General features: G+C 43.6%; 1 protein-coding gene across 5 annotated transcripts in view; it reads left to right on the forward strand.

Moving 5' to 3' along the window:
* The window catches only part of LOC135310885 (arrestin domain-containing protein 3-like), a 58,697-nt gene that overhangs the window by 22,237 nt on the left and 19,648 nt on the right, over window positions 1-16,812 (forward strand). For 3 of the 5 annotated variants that reach the window (XM_064439980.1, XM_064439983.1, XM_064439981.1), the window contains one exon: window positions 1,264-2,711. The exons of the other annotated variants lie outside the window; for them this stretch is intronic. In XM_064439980.1, coding sequence (XP_064296050.1) covers window positions 1,264-1,345 — 82 coding nt within the window. In that variant the 3' untranslated portion in view covers window positions 1,346-2,711. Of the gene's footprint in view, window positions 1-1,263; window positions 2,712-16,812 lie in introns of those variants that run through there. 5 annotated transcript variants of the gene reach the window in all.

A 16,812-nucleotide genomic window follows, 5' to 3' on the forward strand; every position in this document is an offset into this window, starting at 1 on the left:
AATTTTCAAAGTGTTGTTTACTATTTTAGCAACATTTTTTAAATTTGTGTATTAAAAATAAAGAAATAAGGTTTCAACTTTTTCACCTCTACTGCTTCCTAACATTTTATAGCAACCACTAAACTGTTTTGCCTGCATGTGTGTCTAAGTTCTGTGGGTGTAGGGCTTTCAGAAGCTTCATGTAGAAAAGTGTCATACTGGTATTCATTTCTGACTTAAGTTTTCTGAAGTACACAGTTCTTCAACATTTTTGGCCTTCACATAACTAAAAATGCAGCCACTGAATAACCATGAATGAGATGCAAATTTCAAAGCTTTTCATGTTTACATTTTTCAAGAAAAAGCAGTGATATAGGACAAAAGAAAAAAGTGTCCTCTGGCCAAATTTTGCCTGAATTCGCCCACTTTAGGAAAATAGTATTACATAGCACGATTCCCCCCACACAGCCTTGAAACACTACTGTGCTAATGAGCAGGCAGAGGGCTGTTTCTGTGTGCTAGGTACTTTCCTGAGAACTCTGCTATAGCTTAACTCCTGAGAGCACAACTCCTGAGTCCTTTTCATTTTAGGTATTTTAAGATTTAGAAAGAAGCTATATTAAGTTAACTGATACAGTGTTGTCTAAAAGTTGCACTGTACACTTAGGCTATTCTTATCATCCAGTTTTTGAGACCTAAGTTAGCAGGCTGTACCCCTTCTTTCTCCCATAGAAAGGAAGAAGAGGTAAGGTTTAGAACACATGAACTTTTGAAACATCCCATAGGATATTTGAGGATTAATTACTTTCAATTTAAAAGTAGAATGTTTTTTCATTGATAACTTTCTGCCTTTTCGAGCAAAAATTCTCTACTTCTCTCAAATCAATTAAATATTTCTTAAGTTACATTTCTAGTGATATGTCATCTTTTTTGTATATATCAAATAATTTAAGACTTCAATGCTAGTAAAGCAGAAATTTTTAAACTTTTATATTAGTTATTCATGCTTATCCTTAAATTACCATCAACCTGTAGTTTAAAGTCTTCCACTATGTAATATTAATATTTCTAGTCATTCTTATCTAAAGTTTTGTCTGACAAAGTTTTTTCAATTATTTAAATAATCTTTGGACTGGGAACGGCATATATCATTATAATGGTCTTAAACTTGTGAATTTTGATTTTTATTTCTAGCAGTTGATTCTAAAATGCACTGGGTTGTTGTGGCTTTTTTGTTTGGTTTTGGTTTGGTTTTTGGTTTGTTTTGTTTTTGTTTTTGGTTAGATTGATCCAAACCCAGATCAGCCCACAGATGAGAGACCATCTTGCCCCTCTCATTGAAGGAATCCATAAAAAGCTGACTTGACTTGGGTTTTGAATCATACCTGTTATGTTGAAGATCAAGGTGTCATAGTGGAGACTTGCTTTTAAAGGAAATGGTATTACTCTTGCCTGTACAGTGAATAAATGAAAACAACCTGTGATCATGCATTGACACCTACAGCATGTCATAGGACTGCTTCACGTGCTTGAAAACCTGAGCACCCCCCCCTTAAAGTGGCACGTACTAGGAGCAGCCTTACTAGTGTCATATGCTTCATAACACTCAAACCATGTTGTAAGAGAGGAATGGCTGCTTCTTATGATTTGAAAATTTGCATATGCTTATTGCTTATGTTATGCGGTTCAGTGTTACTACAGCTTTTTCTCGTTTATGATGGACTGTTGTTACCCCCCTTAATTGTTTCTGATCTGCACAAGGAACAAAAGAAAGCTTTGACAAAAAAAAAAAAAAGCGATGAAGTCTGACAAATGCACTGGCTTTTTTTTTTTTAATTAATGTAGCTTGGACTTTACATCCATATGCACATGCTCAGAATTTTCCTAGTAGGCTGATCATGTATCACCTCTCCAGCTTGGATCCTATTGTGGATTTATTTACAAACATCATGTGCCTTCAAGCCAACCCTTGCTGTATGTTTTGCAGCCAGCTGCAGTAGACAAGCAACAGATATATGGGGATGGGGGGAAGAGATAACAGAAGGAAACTAATTAAGAGACTTTGTCAAGATTGTATACCTTCTTAATTTCTTTTAATAATTTGTTGCCTCTATGCTATTATTGCAAAGCAACATTTTGTTACAGACTGGCTAAAGATCACTTAATCTCAGGTGAACTCATCACTTGCCAAACTGTTAGAATGCCATTTGTTTTGTTACGTTGCACTGTTGAGTTATTTCTTTTGTTTTGTGTTCAAGTTTTGGTTTTGTTCTTTGGGGGGGTATTTTGAATAGGGACATGCACAAAACTTAAAAAGTTAAAGCAGCACTAGAAGATGCCAGCAAAGTGTGAAAAGAACTTTAAAAGGGGATAGTCGTATGCTGTCCAGGGCTCATAGGCAGAGAGATATCTCAGCTAGTAGGGATAGGAAGGAGAAGATTTGGTTGGTTGGTTTGTGTTTGGGTTGTTCTTTTGTTTTGGTGGTGGGTTTTGGTTTTTGTGTTTTGGTTTTTTTTTAATAATACATAGTTACCTAATCACCAAAAATTATATGCAAAATGAGTCTCCAGTAGAAAGTATATTTCAGACTGCAAGAAAAGTTTGAACTATGGCAACTAAGTAGCAGCTCTGTTTGTGCACTTTGTGTTATCTTCAGGTTTTATGATACTGTAAAAATAGTAAGACTAAAACTATAATAAAACTGGGCCAGAGTATCGGTGTTACCAGCCATACTCAAATTAGTTTGCGGAGAATTGCTCTGATTGTCTCCTGGGCTAGTCCTGGAGCTTTAAAACAAAACAGAAAACCCCAACAACTTTAAACATACATTCATCTAGAGTGCAAGAAATTATATAGAAAAAGCACTCACCCCTTGAGTGTACCCTAAAGAAGAAAAGAATGATGGAGCCATTAGATCTGACCAGTGCTTTTATGTTAGAGATTTGTAAACATAAATTTCCTTTTCAGAAATCATGTTTAAAAAAAAAACCCAAAAACAAAAAACCACCCAACACTGTTGTCAAAGACACGTCTGATGTTGACTACTTAAAAACTAATTTACTGTGTATATCCTTGTGCAATAAAACAGCTCATAAGGGAGGGGGAGAGGGAAAGGTGGTGTTTCCACATTGTGCTCATTCTTACAAAGTTCTGTCTTATTTTTAAGGCTTCATAAATATGACGAAATAGGCTTTTCCATAAGTGGCCTTTATGAGAACATAAAAGATATTTCAGGTTTCAAAAATGATGACAGGATGGTTAAAATGAGAGTCACATTTTAAGTGATTCAGTTCAAAGGTTTGGGCTTTGATAAGCAAGAACTGGAAACTGGGTCATGTCTTATGCTGGCCAATTTTGTGAATGTCCCTTCTTTCTACCCTCTCCAACCAGACAAAACCAGACAAACCAGAAAAAAAGTTGGTAAGATTTTTGGCATAAAAAGGCATTTGGTGATTTTACTTTGTTGTTGTTGTTGTTGTTTTAACAGACTAGGGAACAATTGCTGATATACATAGCATTAAAGTACTTATACTATAATGGAAAACTATATATATGAAACAGAATTAACCAATATTGTAGTAATTGACATCATATCACAGGCTGTGATCAGAATGAAAAATTCTAAAACCTTATCAGACTTTCCATTTAAACTTTTTTGTTAGTTCTTCAGAGGCATTACAATATTTGATATAGAATCTTGATCTGAATTAGGAAAAAAAGTAAAATCCAAGCATTAGAGAAACAAAGTGCAATATTAAATTTTTGCTTTAAGATTATAGTCTATGGCTGTTTGTAAAATTCTTTTTAATTTTGGTGGCGAATATGTCCTTGCAGACTCTGTTTTAAGAAAACTATGGAAAGCAATTTAATTTTATCTATTTTTCTTCTTTGTGGAAAATAAACTTTTTTTAAAAAAAATGCTTTTAAATGCTTTAACTGTAAGCTGTAAGATTGACTTAAACATTTAATGTGTCTTTCTATAAAATAATAGCCATAAGGATCAAATTACTGTAGAAATACATATGCTATATATCAACTACATAGGGGAAAAAACTATTTCTGGAGCTACACTACCAATTAGCACAAGAGCTAAGTTTCAGCACCTTCAGTTCCTTTTTCTGGTTTATATCAATGCTTTTTTTGAGGCTAGGTTCCAGATGGGAAGCTGCAATACAATCTCCTAAATATAGAAAATATCAATAACTTGCAGGATATGAATGCCTTTACAGGACACTGTTTAAAAACTGTTTTAACTGGTGACCTCTGTTCAAGTTGTCTGGTATTTTCCAGTACATATTGCAGGGGCAGGGATTGCACATCTTGGTAGGGTTGGCAGGAAACTGGGGAAGGGGAATTACTTTAAAAGACAGATAACTCAGTGGTTTGCAGTTGGGATCTGAAGGTTGGTTTGATGAATTGGGGTCAATAAGGTGTGTCTTGCTGATTCCTTGGAAGTCTAATGATACCAGATGCTGTAAAGCACTATCTACTATTTGTGTTGGTCAGTAGAGCTTTGCAAGGTATTAATACAGCTCCTCAACATTCCAGAAATGAAGCAATACCATAGCATCTTGTTCCTGCATGCTGCACGCAGCTGAACCTCTAACAATGATGATAGTCCATTCTGTTTCGTATCAAAATGTCATCTGGCCTAAGGCAAGGTTCACTAGATTAGCAGACAGGGACTCAGGAGGCCAATATATGCTGTTCCTATCTGTTGGTGTTAAAGGTACTGAAGACCACTAAATTCTTATTGTACTTGTCATGGTTTAGCTGGCAACTCAGCCCCACACAGTCGCTCACTCACTCCCCCTCCGGTAGATGGGGGAGAGAATCAGAAGGGTAACGCTCATGGGTTGAGATAAGAACAGTTTAATAATTAAAATTAAAAAAAAAAACCACAACAGAAATGCAATGGAAAGGAGAACAACAAGAGGAGCAAAACCCAGGGGGGAGGGAGGGGGGAGGGAAAGGAACCACCAAAACAAACCACACAAGATACAGCTACCCACCAACCCAACACCACACCTCCACCAAGCCACAAACTGCCTCCCCTCAATATACTGGTCATGGTGTCACATGGTATGGAATTAACATGCCATTGGCCAGTCGGGGAAGGCCGCCCCTGCCGTGGCCCTGCCCCTCCCAGCCTCCTGCCCACATGGCAGAACCGGGAAGCTAGAAAGGTAGCTGACCCCCGACAGTGAGGAGAATTAATGCCTTCTCAGCCAAAACCAGCACATTGTCCACCCTTATTCCATACCATTTACACCATGCCCAGGTCCCATACCATCCAATACAAACTTATCGACCACCACCCCTCCCCTTCCCATCCTTTAACATAATACACAGACATCATTTCTTTAGTCTATGGACCTTCCCTGTAAAATGTCCATTAAAACGTCCATTGAGTTCACCCAGTCCATGACTCTGGGCTCCATCTCTCGTAACAGTCTTTCAGGGTGGGAGAGGTGGTGTGTGTGGCGTTGGGTTGCTGCATACCAAGCTAGTCGTCATTCCATGACTGCTGTACATTGCTTATTTCACAGTTTATCTTCCATGTGTTGGGAGGCTCATACTCTGATATCATTGATACAACACAGAGGTGACACACAATATTATATAGCAGTTCACATTGTGCCATTCAGTTCATTGACTGTTTTCGCCCAAAATCAAATCCCCTTGAGGCACACATCAGATTTCTAAATCCTCCCGCATCACCCACCAAGTGCACCCAGGTCCTCAAGCAAAAGCAATCCCATGAATGGGTTTGCCTTTGCCGGAGGCAGGAAGAACCCAGACTGTTTTCGCCAGCATATTTTTTGTGTGCACTACAGGGACTCTATCCCCTTCCACAGTATGTAGGATTTCTGACTGGGCAGGGCCAGCTCGATTGGCAGATCCCCTCGTGTTGACTAACCATGTGGCTTTTGCTAAATGTGTAGCCCAGTGCTTGAATGTTCCACCCCCCATTGCTCTCAGTGTAGTTTTTAACAGTCCATTGTACTGTTCAATTTTCCCAGAGGCTGGTGCGTGATAGGGGATGTGGTACACCCACTCAATGCCGTGCTCTTTGGCCCAGGTGTCTATGGGGTTGTTTTGGAAATGAGTCCCATTGTCTGACTCAATTCTCTCTGGGGTGCCATGTCACCACAGCACTTGTTTTTCGAGACCCAGGATAGTGTTCTGAGCAGCGGCACGGGGGACAGGATATGTTTCCAGCCAGCCGGTGGTTGCTTCCACCACTGTCAGCACATGGCGCTTGCCTTGGCGGGTTTGTGGGAGTGGGATATAGTCAATTTGCCAGGCCTGCCCATATTTATATTTCAGCCATCGTCCCCCATACCACAGAGGCTTTACCTGCTTTGCTTGCTTGCTTGTGGCGCATGTGTCACATTCATGGATAGGCTGTGCAATAACGTCCATGGTCAACTCCACCCCTCGATCACAAGCCCACCTGTATGTTGCATCTCTCCCTTGATGGCCTGAGGTGTCGTGGGCCCACCGAGCTAGAAATAGTTCACCCTTATGTTGCCAGTCCAGATCCACCTCAGCCACTTCAATCTTGGCAGCCTGATCTACCTGCTGGTTGTTCCGATGTTCTTCAGTGGCCCGACTCTTGGGGACGTGAGCACCCACATGACGTACCGTCACAACCAGGTTCTCTAACCAGGCAGCAATATCTTGCCACAATGCGGCAGCCCAGATGGGTTTGCCTCTGTGCTGCCAGTTGCTTTGCTTCCACTGCTGTAAACACCCCCACAGGGTATTTGCCACCATCCAGGAGTCAGTATAGAGATAGAGCACTGGCCACTTTTCCCATTTCCAAATGTCTGAGGTGAGCTGGATGGCCTTTACCTCTGCAAACTGGCTCGATTCACCTTCTCCTTCAGCAGTTTCTGTGACTTGTCGTGTAGGACTCCATACAGCAGCCTTCCATCTCTGGTGCTTTCCCACAAGGCGACAGGACCCATCAGTGAACAGGGCATACTGCTTCTCATCTTCTGGCAGTTTGTTATGAAGTGGTGCTTCTTCAACACGTGTCACCTCCTCCTCTGGTGATAAACCAAAATCTTTGCCTTCTGGCCAGTCCATAATCACTTCCAAGATTCCTGGGCGACTGGGGTTTCCTACTCGAGCCCATTGGATGATCAGTGCAACCCATTTACTCCACGTAGCATCAGTTGCATGGTGTGTAGAGGGGACATTTCCTTTGAACAGCCAGCCCAGCACTTGCAGTCGGGGTGCCAGGAGCAGCTGTGCTTCAGTACCAACCACTTCTGAAGCAGCTCGGACCCCTTCATATGCTGCCGATATCTCTTTTTCAGTTAGAGTATACCGGGCTTGGGACCCTCTGTATCCCCGACTCCAAAATCCTAGGGGTCGACCTCCGGTCCCCCCATGTGCTTTCTGCCAGAGGGTCAATGTAGGGCCTTTCCCCCCGGCTGCGGTGTAGAGCACATTTTTATTACATCTTGTCCTGCCTGGACTGGCCCAAGAGCTACTGCATGAACTGTTTCCTGTTTAGTGTGGTCAAAGGCTTGTCATTGCTCAGGGGCCCATTTGAAATCATTCTTTTTCCGGGTCACTTGATAGAGAGGGCTTACGATCAGACTGTAATTTGGAATATGCATTCTCCAAAAACCCACAACGCCCAAGAAAGCTTGTGTTTCCTTTTTGCTAGTTGGTGGAGACATGGCTGTTATTTTGTTTATCACATCCATTGGAATCTGACGACGTCCATGTTGCCATTTGATTCCTAAGAACTAAATCTCCTGTGCGGGTCCCTTGACCTTACTTTGTTTTATGTCAATACCAGCCTTCAGAAGGATTTGGACTGTTTTCTTTCCTTTCTCAAAAACGCACAGTGTGCTGGTTTTGGCTGAGAAGGGGTTAATTCTCCTCACCGTGGTGGTCGGCTAACATTCCAGCTTCCTGTGCTCTGCTGCGTGGGCGGGAGGCTGGGAGGGGCAGGGCCACGGTGCGGGCAGCTGACCCCGACTGGCCAATGGCATGTTCATTCCATACCATGTGACCCCATGACCAGTATATTGAGGGGGCAGTTGGCGGCTCGGGAGTGGCGCGGCATCGGATCGACAGGCGGTGAGGCGCTATATCGCGTGCGGTTCGTTTTGGCGGTTCGTTCCCCCTCCCCCGGGACTTTGCGCCTCTCGTTGTTCTCCTTTCCATTGTATTTCTGTTGTTGTTTCTTTTAATTTTAATTATTAAACTGTTCTTATCCCAACTCACGAGCGTTACCCTTCTGATTATCTCCCCCATCTACCGGTGGGGGAGTGAGCGAGTGACTGTGTGGGGCTGAGCTGCCGGCTAAACCACGATAGTCTTTTTGGCGCCCAACGTGGGGCTCAAGGGTTGGAGATAATAACAGCTGCTGGTCACAGCACCATGTTCTCATTTTTGCAGTTTGTGTTAAAGACTGGTGTTGGTTTGTTTAGTCTGCTGTGTTCTGCTGTGATTAGTAACATTTTGCCTACAAGATTTGTTATGCAAACAGTGGTTTACAGCTTTATCTGGTATTTGGGGTTTTTGCTGAAACTGTTAGGGCACTTGGGATACCACCTGATTGAGGCAATTAGCAATTATACCTCGTCCTCTGAGAGATTTTATATGGAGGAAATACAGAATAGTACCTTTGCAACTTTGTTCTCTGATGTCTCTGCCTTTATTACAACAACCTTTTTGTATCTTGAACATCCTTGGGTGGTTAAGGTGCACTTATTGTTAGGTTTTGGGCATGTTGTTTTGGTTTTGACTAAGCAACTTAAGAATATCACCCAGAAATCTGCCCCAAGGCTTGATAGTTATGAGTGGCAGGGCATGTGGGATAGCATGGGCAAATACCTAGGGCAGTGGTCACCCCCAGTGTTTTGGAGTTTCACCCCCGAACAAGTGCAGAATCCTGAAAAACTAGTAGAATATTTGGAGAAAATATGTTGTTACACTGGGAACTCCAGAGAGACACAGGTAACTAGAACATGCTGGGGCCTGTCCCATGCATATGGAGCCCTGCTCAACAGTATTCAGTGCCCCCAAGGGGAAGAGAATGTCTCCGGATTGAAATGCAAAGTGACTGGCAGTGTAGACACTGCAGCCCTGAGGAATGGCACTGTGGCTACTCAAACCCCCACAACAAGTACTGGAGCTGACGCAGAGAATCAACAAGTGCCAGTATCAGTTGCCCCCATACACAAGACGAAATATTGGAAGCAGATGTCAACTCGTTTAGAACGGGATGATGAAAAAGCAGGGCTGTCACGGGGAGAGGAGGAAGAAGTAATAAATGAAATAGAGACCACCCGATCCCTGTCCTTAAGTGAGTTGCGAGATATGCAAAAAGATTTATTGTCACCTGGCTGCTCTGATGCTGGGATAATGGGGCCAGTAGCCTGGAACTAGAGGGAAAAGAAGCCAAACAACTGGGATCCCTTTCTGGGGAAGGGGGCGTTGACAAAGCAATTGGAAAAGGAACACAAGCCCTCAGCCCCTGGAGGTGACTCCTGTCTGGAGTGAAGGAAAGGTATCCCTTTAAAGAAGATGTTACGTATTGCCCAGGAAAATGGACAACTATGGAGAAAGGCATCCAGTATCTAAGGGAATTAGCTGTGCTTGAGGTGATTTATGGTGACCTGGATGATCAACGGTCATCCAAAGATCCAGATGAAGCCGAGTGCACATGACCCATGTGGCGGAAGTTTGTACGGAGTGCACCACCTTCGCATGCAAACTCATTGGCAGTAATGTCCTGGAAAGATGACGAGACACCAACGGTGGCGGAGGTTATTGATAGACTCCAGGATTACGAAACAAATATGTCTTCCTCGCTCGTCTCTGCTGTGGAGAAACTATCCCAAGAAGTCCAGCAACTCAAAGAAGATATGTCCTTCTCCCCACCTCGACAGAGTAGTGTCTCAGCTGTTAGGAATAAGCATCCTTTGGCTCAAAGGAGAGGACACACACCAAGGGCCACCCTGTGGTTCTACCTGCGTGACCACAGAGAGTACATGATGAGGTGGGATGGCAAGCCTACCTCGACCCTACAGGCACGAGTACATGAACTGCAAGGAAGAACAGTCACTCAGGGAGGCTTTTGCAGGAAAACCGCTGCTCCAATTTCCAGTGAGCAAGTCCCCAGACAGAGGAGTAGAAGCGCAGATTTTCTTTCGAAGTGTAATAGAGGGACTCCTGATTCACATTTACAGGAAGGGAGTTGTGACTGCCATGATCAGGACTAGAGGGGCCCTGCCTCCAGACGGGTGGAGGAAAGGGATAACTGGGCTTACTGGACTGTGTGGATCTGATGGCCTGGCACGTCCGACCCACAGGAGTATACAGCTTTAGTGGACACTGGCGCACAGTGCACCTTAATGCCATCAAACTATATAGGGGCAGAACCCGTTAGCATTGCTGGAGTAACAGGGGGATCCCAAGAGCTAACTGTATTGGAGGCCGAAGTGAGCCTCACCGGGAATGAGTGACAAAAGCACCCCATTGTGAATGGCCCCGAGGCTCCGTGCATCCTTGTAATAGACTGTCTCAGGAGAGGGTATTTCAAGGACCCAAAAGGATAAAAGTTGGCTTTTGGTGTAGCTGCCTTGGAGACAGAGGAAATTAAAGAGCTGTCTACCTTGCCTGGCCTCTCAAAGGACCCTTCTGTTGTGGGGTTGCTGAGGGTCAAAGAACAACAGGTGCCAATCGCCACCACAACAGTGCACCGGCGGCAATATCGCACCAACAGAGACTCTCTGATCCCCATCCATAAACTCATTCACCAACTGAGGAGCCAAGGAATCATCAGTAATACCCACTCACCCTTTAACAGTCCCATATGGCCAGTGTAGACATCTAATGGAGAGTGGAGGCTAACAGTAGATTATCGTGGCCTGAACGAAGTCACTCCACCGTTGAGTGCTGCTGTGCCAGACATGCTAGAACGTCAGTACGAACTGGAGTCAAAGGCAGCCGAGTGGTATGCCACAACTGATATTGCTAATGCATTCTTCTCCATCCCTCTGGCAGCAGAGTGCAGGCCACAGTTTGCTTTCACGTGGAGGGGCGTCTAGTACACCTGGAATCGACTGCCCCACAGGTGGAAACACAGTCCTACCATTTGCCATGGACTGATTCAGACTGTACTGGAACAGGGAGAAGCTCCAGAACACCTTCAGTACATTGATGACATCATTGTGTGGGGCAACACAGCAGAAGAAGTTTTTGAGAAAGGAAAGGAAATAGTCCAAATCCTTCTGAAAGCTGCTGTTGCCATAAAACCAAGTACGGTGAAGGGACCCGCACAAGAGATCCAGTTCTTAGGAATCAAATGGCAAGACGGTCGTCGTCAGATCACAATGGATGTGATCAACAACATAGCAGCCATGTCTCCACCAACGAGCAAAAAGGAGACACAAGCTTTCTTGGGCGTTGTGGGTTTTTGGAGAATGCATATTCCAAAATACAGTCTGATCGTAAGCCCTCTCTATCAAGTGACCTGGTAAAAGAATCATTTCATATGGGGCCCTGAGCAACGACAAGCCTTCGAACAGATTAAACAGGAAATAGTTCATGTAGTAGCTCTTGGGCCAGTCCAGGCAGGACAAGATGTAATAAAAATGTGCTCTACACCGCAGCCGGGGAGAAAGTCCCTACCTGGAGCCTCTGGCAGAAAGCACCAGGGGCGACCTGAGGTCGTCCCCTAGGGTTTTGGAGTCGTGGATACAGAGGGTCCCAAGCCCGGTATACTCCAACTGAAAAAGAGATATTGGCAGCATATGTAGGGGTTTGAGCTGCTTCAGAAGTGGTTGGTACTGAAGCACAGCTTCTCCTGGCACCCCGATTTCAGTGCTGGGCTGGCTGTTCAAAGGAAATGTCCCTTCTACACACCATGCAACTGATGCTACGTGGAGTAAATGGGTTGCACTGATCACCCAGCGGGCTCGAGCAGGAAACCCCAGTCGCCCAGGAATCTTGGAAGTGATTATGGACTGGCCAGAAGGCAAAGATTTTGGATTATCACCAGAGGAGAAGGTGACACGTGCTGAAGAAGCACCACTTCATAACAAACTGCCAGAAGATGAGAAGCAGTATGCCCTGTTCAGTGATGGGTTGTGTCGCCTTGTGGGAAAGCACCAGAGATGGAAGGCTGCTGTATGGAGTCCTGCACGACAAGTCACAGAAACTGCTGAAGGAGAAGGTGAATCGAGCCAGTTTGCAGAGGTAAAGGCCATCCAGCTCACCTCAGACATTTGGAAATGGGAAAAGTGGCCAGTGCTCTATCTCTATAGTGATTCCTGGATGGTGGCAAATGCCCTGTGGGGGTGTTTACAGCAGTGGAAGCAAAGCAACTGGCAGCACAGAGGCAAACCCATCTGGGCTGCCGCATTGTGGCAAGATATTGCTGCCTGGGTAGAGAACCTGGTTGTGAAGGTATGTCATGTGGGTGCTCACGTCCCCAAGAGTCGGGCCACTGAAGAACATCGGAACAACCAGCAGGTAGATCAGGCTGCCAAGATTGAAGTGGCTGAGGTGGATCTGGACTGGCAACATAAGTGTGAACTATTTCTAGCTCGGTGGGCCCATGACACCTCAGGCCATCAAGGGAGAGATGCAACATACAGGCGGGCTCGTGATCAAGGGGTGGACTTGACCATGGATGCTATTGCACAGGCTCTCCACGAATGTGACACATGCGCTGCAATCAAGGAAGCGAAGCGGGTAAAGCCTCTGTGGTATGGGGGACGATGGCTGAAATATAAATATGGGCAGGCCTGGCAAATTGACTATATCACACTCCCACAGACCCGCCAAGGCAAGCGCCATGTGCTGACAGTGGCGGAAGCAACCACCGGCTGGCTGGAAACATATCCTGTCCCCCACGCCACTGCCCAGAACACTATCCTGGTCCTGCAAAAACAAGTCCTGTGGCGACATGGCACCCCAGAGAGAACTGAGTCAGACAATGGGACTCATTTCCAGAACAACCCCATAGACACCTGGGTCAAAGAACATGGCCCTGAAAGACTCGTACAATAGATGGAATACAAAGGATTAAATAAACCCAGTGGACATTTGTGGACATTTCACAGACATTTTACAGGGATGGTCCATAGAATAAGGCAATGATAAACAATGTCTGGATATTCTGTTAAAGGATGAGAAGGTGGGTAGGCGTTATTGAGTTTGTATTGAATAGTATTGGACCTGAGCATGATGTAAATGATATGGAATAAGGGGTGTATACTGTCATGGTTTTAGCTGGAATAGAGTTAATTTTTTTCCTCTGTAGCTGGTGTAGTGCTGTGGTTTGGTCTTAGTATGAAAATGATGTTGATAACACACCAATGTTTTGGTTAGTTGTTGCTAAGTAGGGCTTATGCTTGTGAATGACTTCTTTAGCTTCCCAAGCTCTGCTGGGTGCACAAGAAGCCGGGAGGGGAGGGGGCACAGCTAAGAGAGCAGATTCAAACTGGCCAAAGGGATATTCTATACCATGTAATGTCATGCCTAGTACACTAACTGGGAGGAGCGATCCAGTGGGGAGCGGGTAGAACTCACAGCTGAGGGACCAGCTGCGTCAGTCAGTGGGTAGTGCGCGGTTGTATCATTTGTGGTTCTTTTTTTTTCCCCCTTCCTTTTCCTTGTTATTATATTATCATCATTATTATTATTTTAATCATGGTTGTTATAATGTATTTTATTTTAATTACTAAACTGTTCTTCTCAACCCACAAGATTTTTTCCTTTTTCTCTTCCAATTCTCTCACCCATCCCACAGGGGTGGGGGAACGAGCGAGCGGCTGCATGGTGTTTAGTTGCCGACTGGGCCTGATCCACAACACCTCCATATAAAATATCTCAGAGGAGGAGGTTTAATTGCCTTAGTGAAGTGGTATCCAAAGTACAGCAATGGTTCCAGCACAAAACCCAAATACCAGATAAATCTGAAGACCAGTGTTTGAATAACTACTCTCTTAAGCAAAACTTTACTAATCACAGCAGAGCACAGCAGACTAAACAGACGAACACCAGTCTTTAACACCAACTGCAAAAACAAGAACATGGTGCTGTGACCAGCAGCTGTTATTATCTCCAACCCTTGAGCCCCACATTGGGTGCCAAAAGAGACTGTTGTGGTTTGGCCAGCAACTCAGCCCCACAGAGCTGCTGGCTTTCTCCCCTACTGGTGGGATGGGGGAGAGAAGCAGAACAGTAAAAGTGAGAAAGCTCACGTGTTGAGATAAGAACAGTTTAATAATTAAAATAAAACAATAATATCAACAAAAATAATAATGTAATGAAAAGGAAAATAACAAGACAGAGGCAAAACCCAGGACAGGAGGAAGGAGGAATGAACAACCAAAACAAACAATATGTTATACAGCTGACACCACCAGTCCCTGAGACACAACCACCTCCCCCCATGTGCCAACTCCCCTGATTAATATACTGGTCATGGCATCACATGGTATGGAATGTCCCATTGGCTAATTTGGGTCAGCTGTCTTGGTTGTGGCCCCTCCCGGCTTATTGCCCACGTGGCAGAGCATGGGAAACTGGAAAGGACCCTAACTACTATAGGCGCTACTTAGCAACACTTAGCTGCTACTTAACCACAACTAAAGAATCAATGTGCCATTGGCACTATACCAGCTACAGTGAAGAAAATTAACTCTATCCCAGCCAAAACCAGCACACCATACTATCCCACATACCCTGCCACTCATAACTATCGAGCCTTGGGGCAGATCTCTGGATTATATTCTTAAATTGTTTATTAACCTTAGACAATACCAAACCAATCTACCAAAGAAATACCAATAGATATATCTTAACTACCGAAGGATGTTCAAAATACTGAAAAGTTGTAATGAGTGAGGAGGCATTATAAAAGAAGGTATCTAAGGTGCCATTCTGTATTTCCTCCATGAAAAATCTCTCAGAGGAGGAGGTATAATTGCTAATTGTCTCCATGAGGTGGTACCCGATGTACAGTAACAGCTTCAATATAAACCTCAAATACCAAATAAAACTCAAGGCCAGTGTTTTAATAACAACTCCCCCAGGCAAAACATCCCTAATCATTGCAGAGCACAGCAGACGACAAAAACCAACACCAATCTCTAAGAGGTACAGCAAAATCAAGAGCATGGTGCAGATCGGATAAAGTAATATTGAGAACAGAGTCGATGCTGTGACCAGCAACTGTTATTATCTCAAACCCTTTGAACCCTACATTGGGTGCCAAAAAGGACTGTCGTGGTTTAGCCCCAGTCAGCAACTAAGCACCACACAGCTGCTCGCTCACTCCCCCCACCCCAGTGGGATGGGGGAGAGAATCAGAAGGGCAAAAGTAAGAAAATTCATGGGTTGAGATAAGAACAGTTTAATAATTAAAATAAAATAGTAATAGTAATAATGATGACAATGATAACAATAATAATAATAAATAAAAAGGAAAAGACCAAGAGAGAGAAATGAAACCCAGAAAAAAGCCCACAAATGATACAACCGCTTACCACCCACCAACTGACACTGCCAGTGCCTGAGCCACAATTGCTGCTTCCCCCAGCCAACTCCCCCCAGTTAATATAATGGGCATGATGTCATATGATATGGAATATCCCTTTGGCCAGTTTGAATCTGCTCTCTTAGCTGTGCCCCCTCCCCTCCCGGCTTCTTGTGCACCTGGCAGAGCATGGGAGGCTGGAAAAGTCCTTGACTAGTATAAGTACTACTTAGCAACAACTAGAACATCAGCGTGTTTTCAATATTATTCTCATTCTAAGTCCAAAACACAGCACTATACCAGCTACAGTGAAGAAAATTAACTCTGTCCCAGCTAAAACCATGACAAGCAATAACTAAAACATCAATGTATCAATGCTGTTTTCATCACAAATCCAAAACATAACCCCATACAAGTTACCATGAAGAAATTTAGCGTTCTCCCAGTCAAAACCAGTACACTCATATTCCACAATAGATATTTAAAAATATCACACCCAAAACTATTTTGGATATAATCTGCTACGGGAAGTATTATGCCAACCAATGTACTTTCCTTTATTTCATGTGATTTATTTACGCATTCAAGACAGAAACTAACCATATCACAGATTACTAAACCACTTAAGTTTTCCAGTGCAGCTTTTATGACCCATTATTCTGTTCTCACATATTTTAGGTTTGTAAAAAAAGGGAGAACAGTACATCATCATTTATAATCTTACTAAACTCTAATGGACACTATAGGAGATAAAGGTTATGCTGATGAGAGAATTTAATGTGTGTTTAGTATATCCACAGTGGCTAGTGTACATAACAAAACTTAAAAACCTCACATTTTCTAGTCAGCTTTATCTTGTTAAATGCCTGTTGGATCATATTCCTTGGGCTACTTATAGAGAAGAACACTTAATTCTGGACCCAGATAAATTTTGGGTGCCAAGAAATTCAGCCCTACCTCACTGTTGTGGTTTAGCCCCAGTCAGCAAGTGTTTCTTACACGCACCTAACATTCAAACAGGAAAGCTAAAGGACAAAAATCTTAAAGCAGTTACAGAAATATTGTATTTCATCAGAATCCAGTTTGTTTTGGGCCTGGCCCTTTCTTAAAGATGTTTGGCTTGCTGAAATAATTCCATTCACCCTTAAGCACTTAAGTATTCAACCATAGATCTCTGAATTCCTGTGTTAGCAATGCTGAATACACTTTTAACACTATACAGAAAGTTGATAGAACTCATGCATTTATAATGCCGTAAGTAAACATGATCCAGTGTTATAGCTCTTTGTAGGTTACTTAATGAAACCTACACT

The sequence above is a fragment of the Phalacrocorax carbo genome, assembly GCF_963921805.1.
Source record: "Phalacrocorax carbo chromosome W unlocalized genomic scaffold, bPhaCar2.1 SUPER_W_unloc_5, whole genome shotgun sequence".
NCBI classification, from domain to species: Eukaryota; Metazoa; Chordata; class Aves; order Suliformes; family Phalacrocoracidae; genus Phalacrocorax; species Phalacrocorax carbo.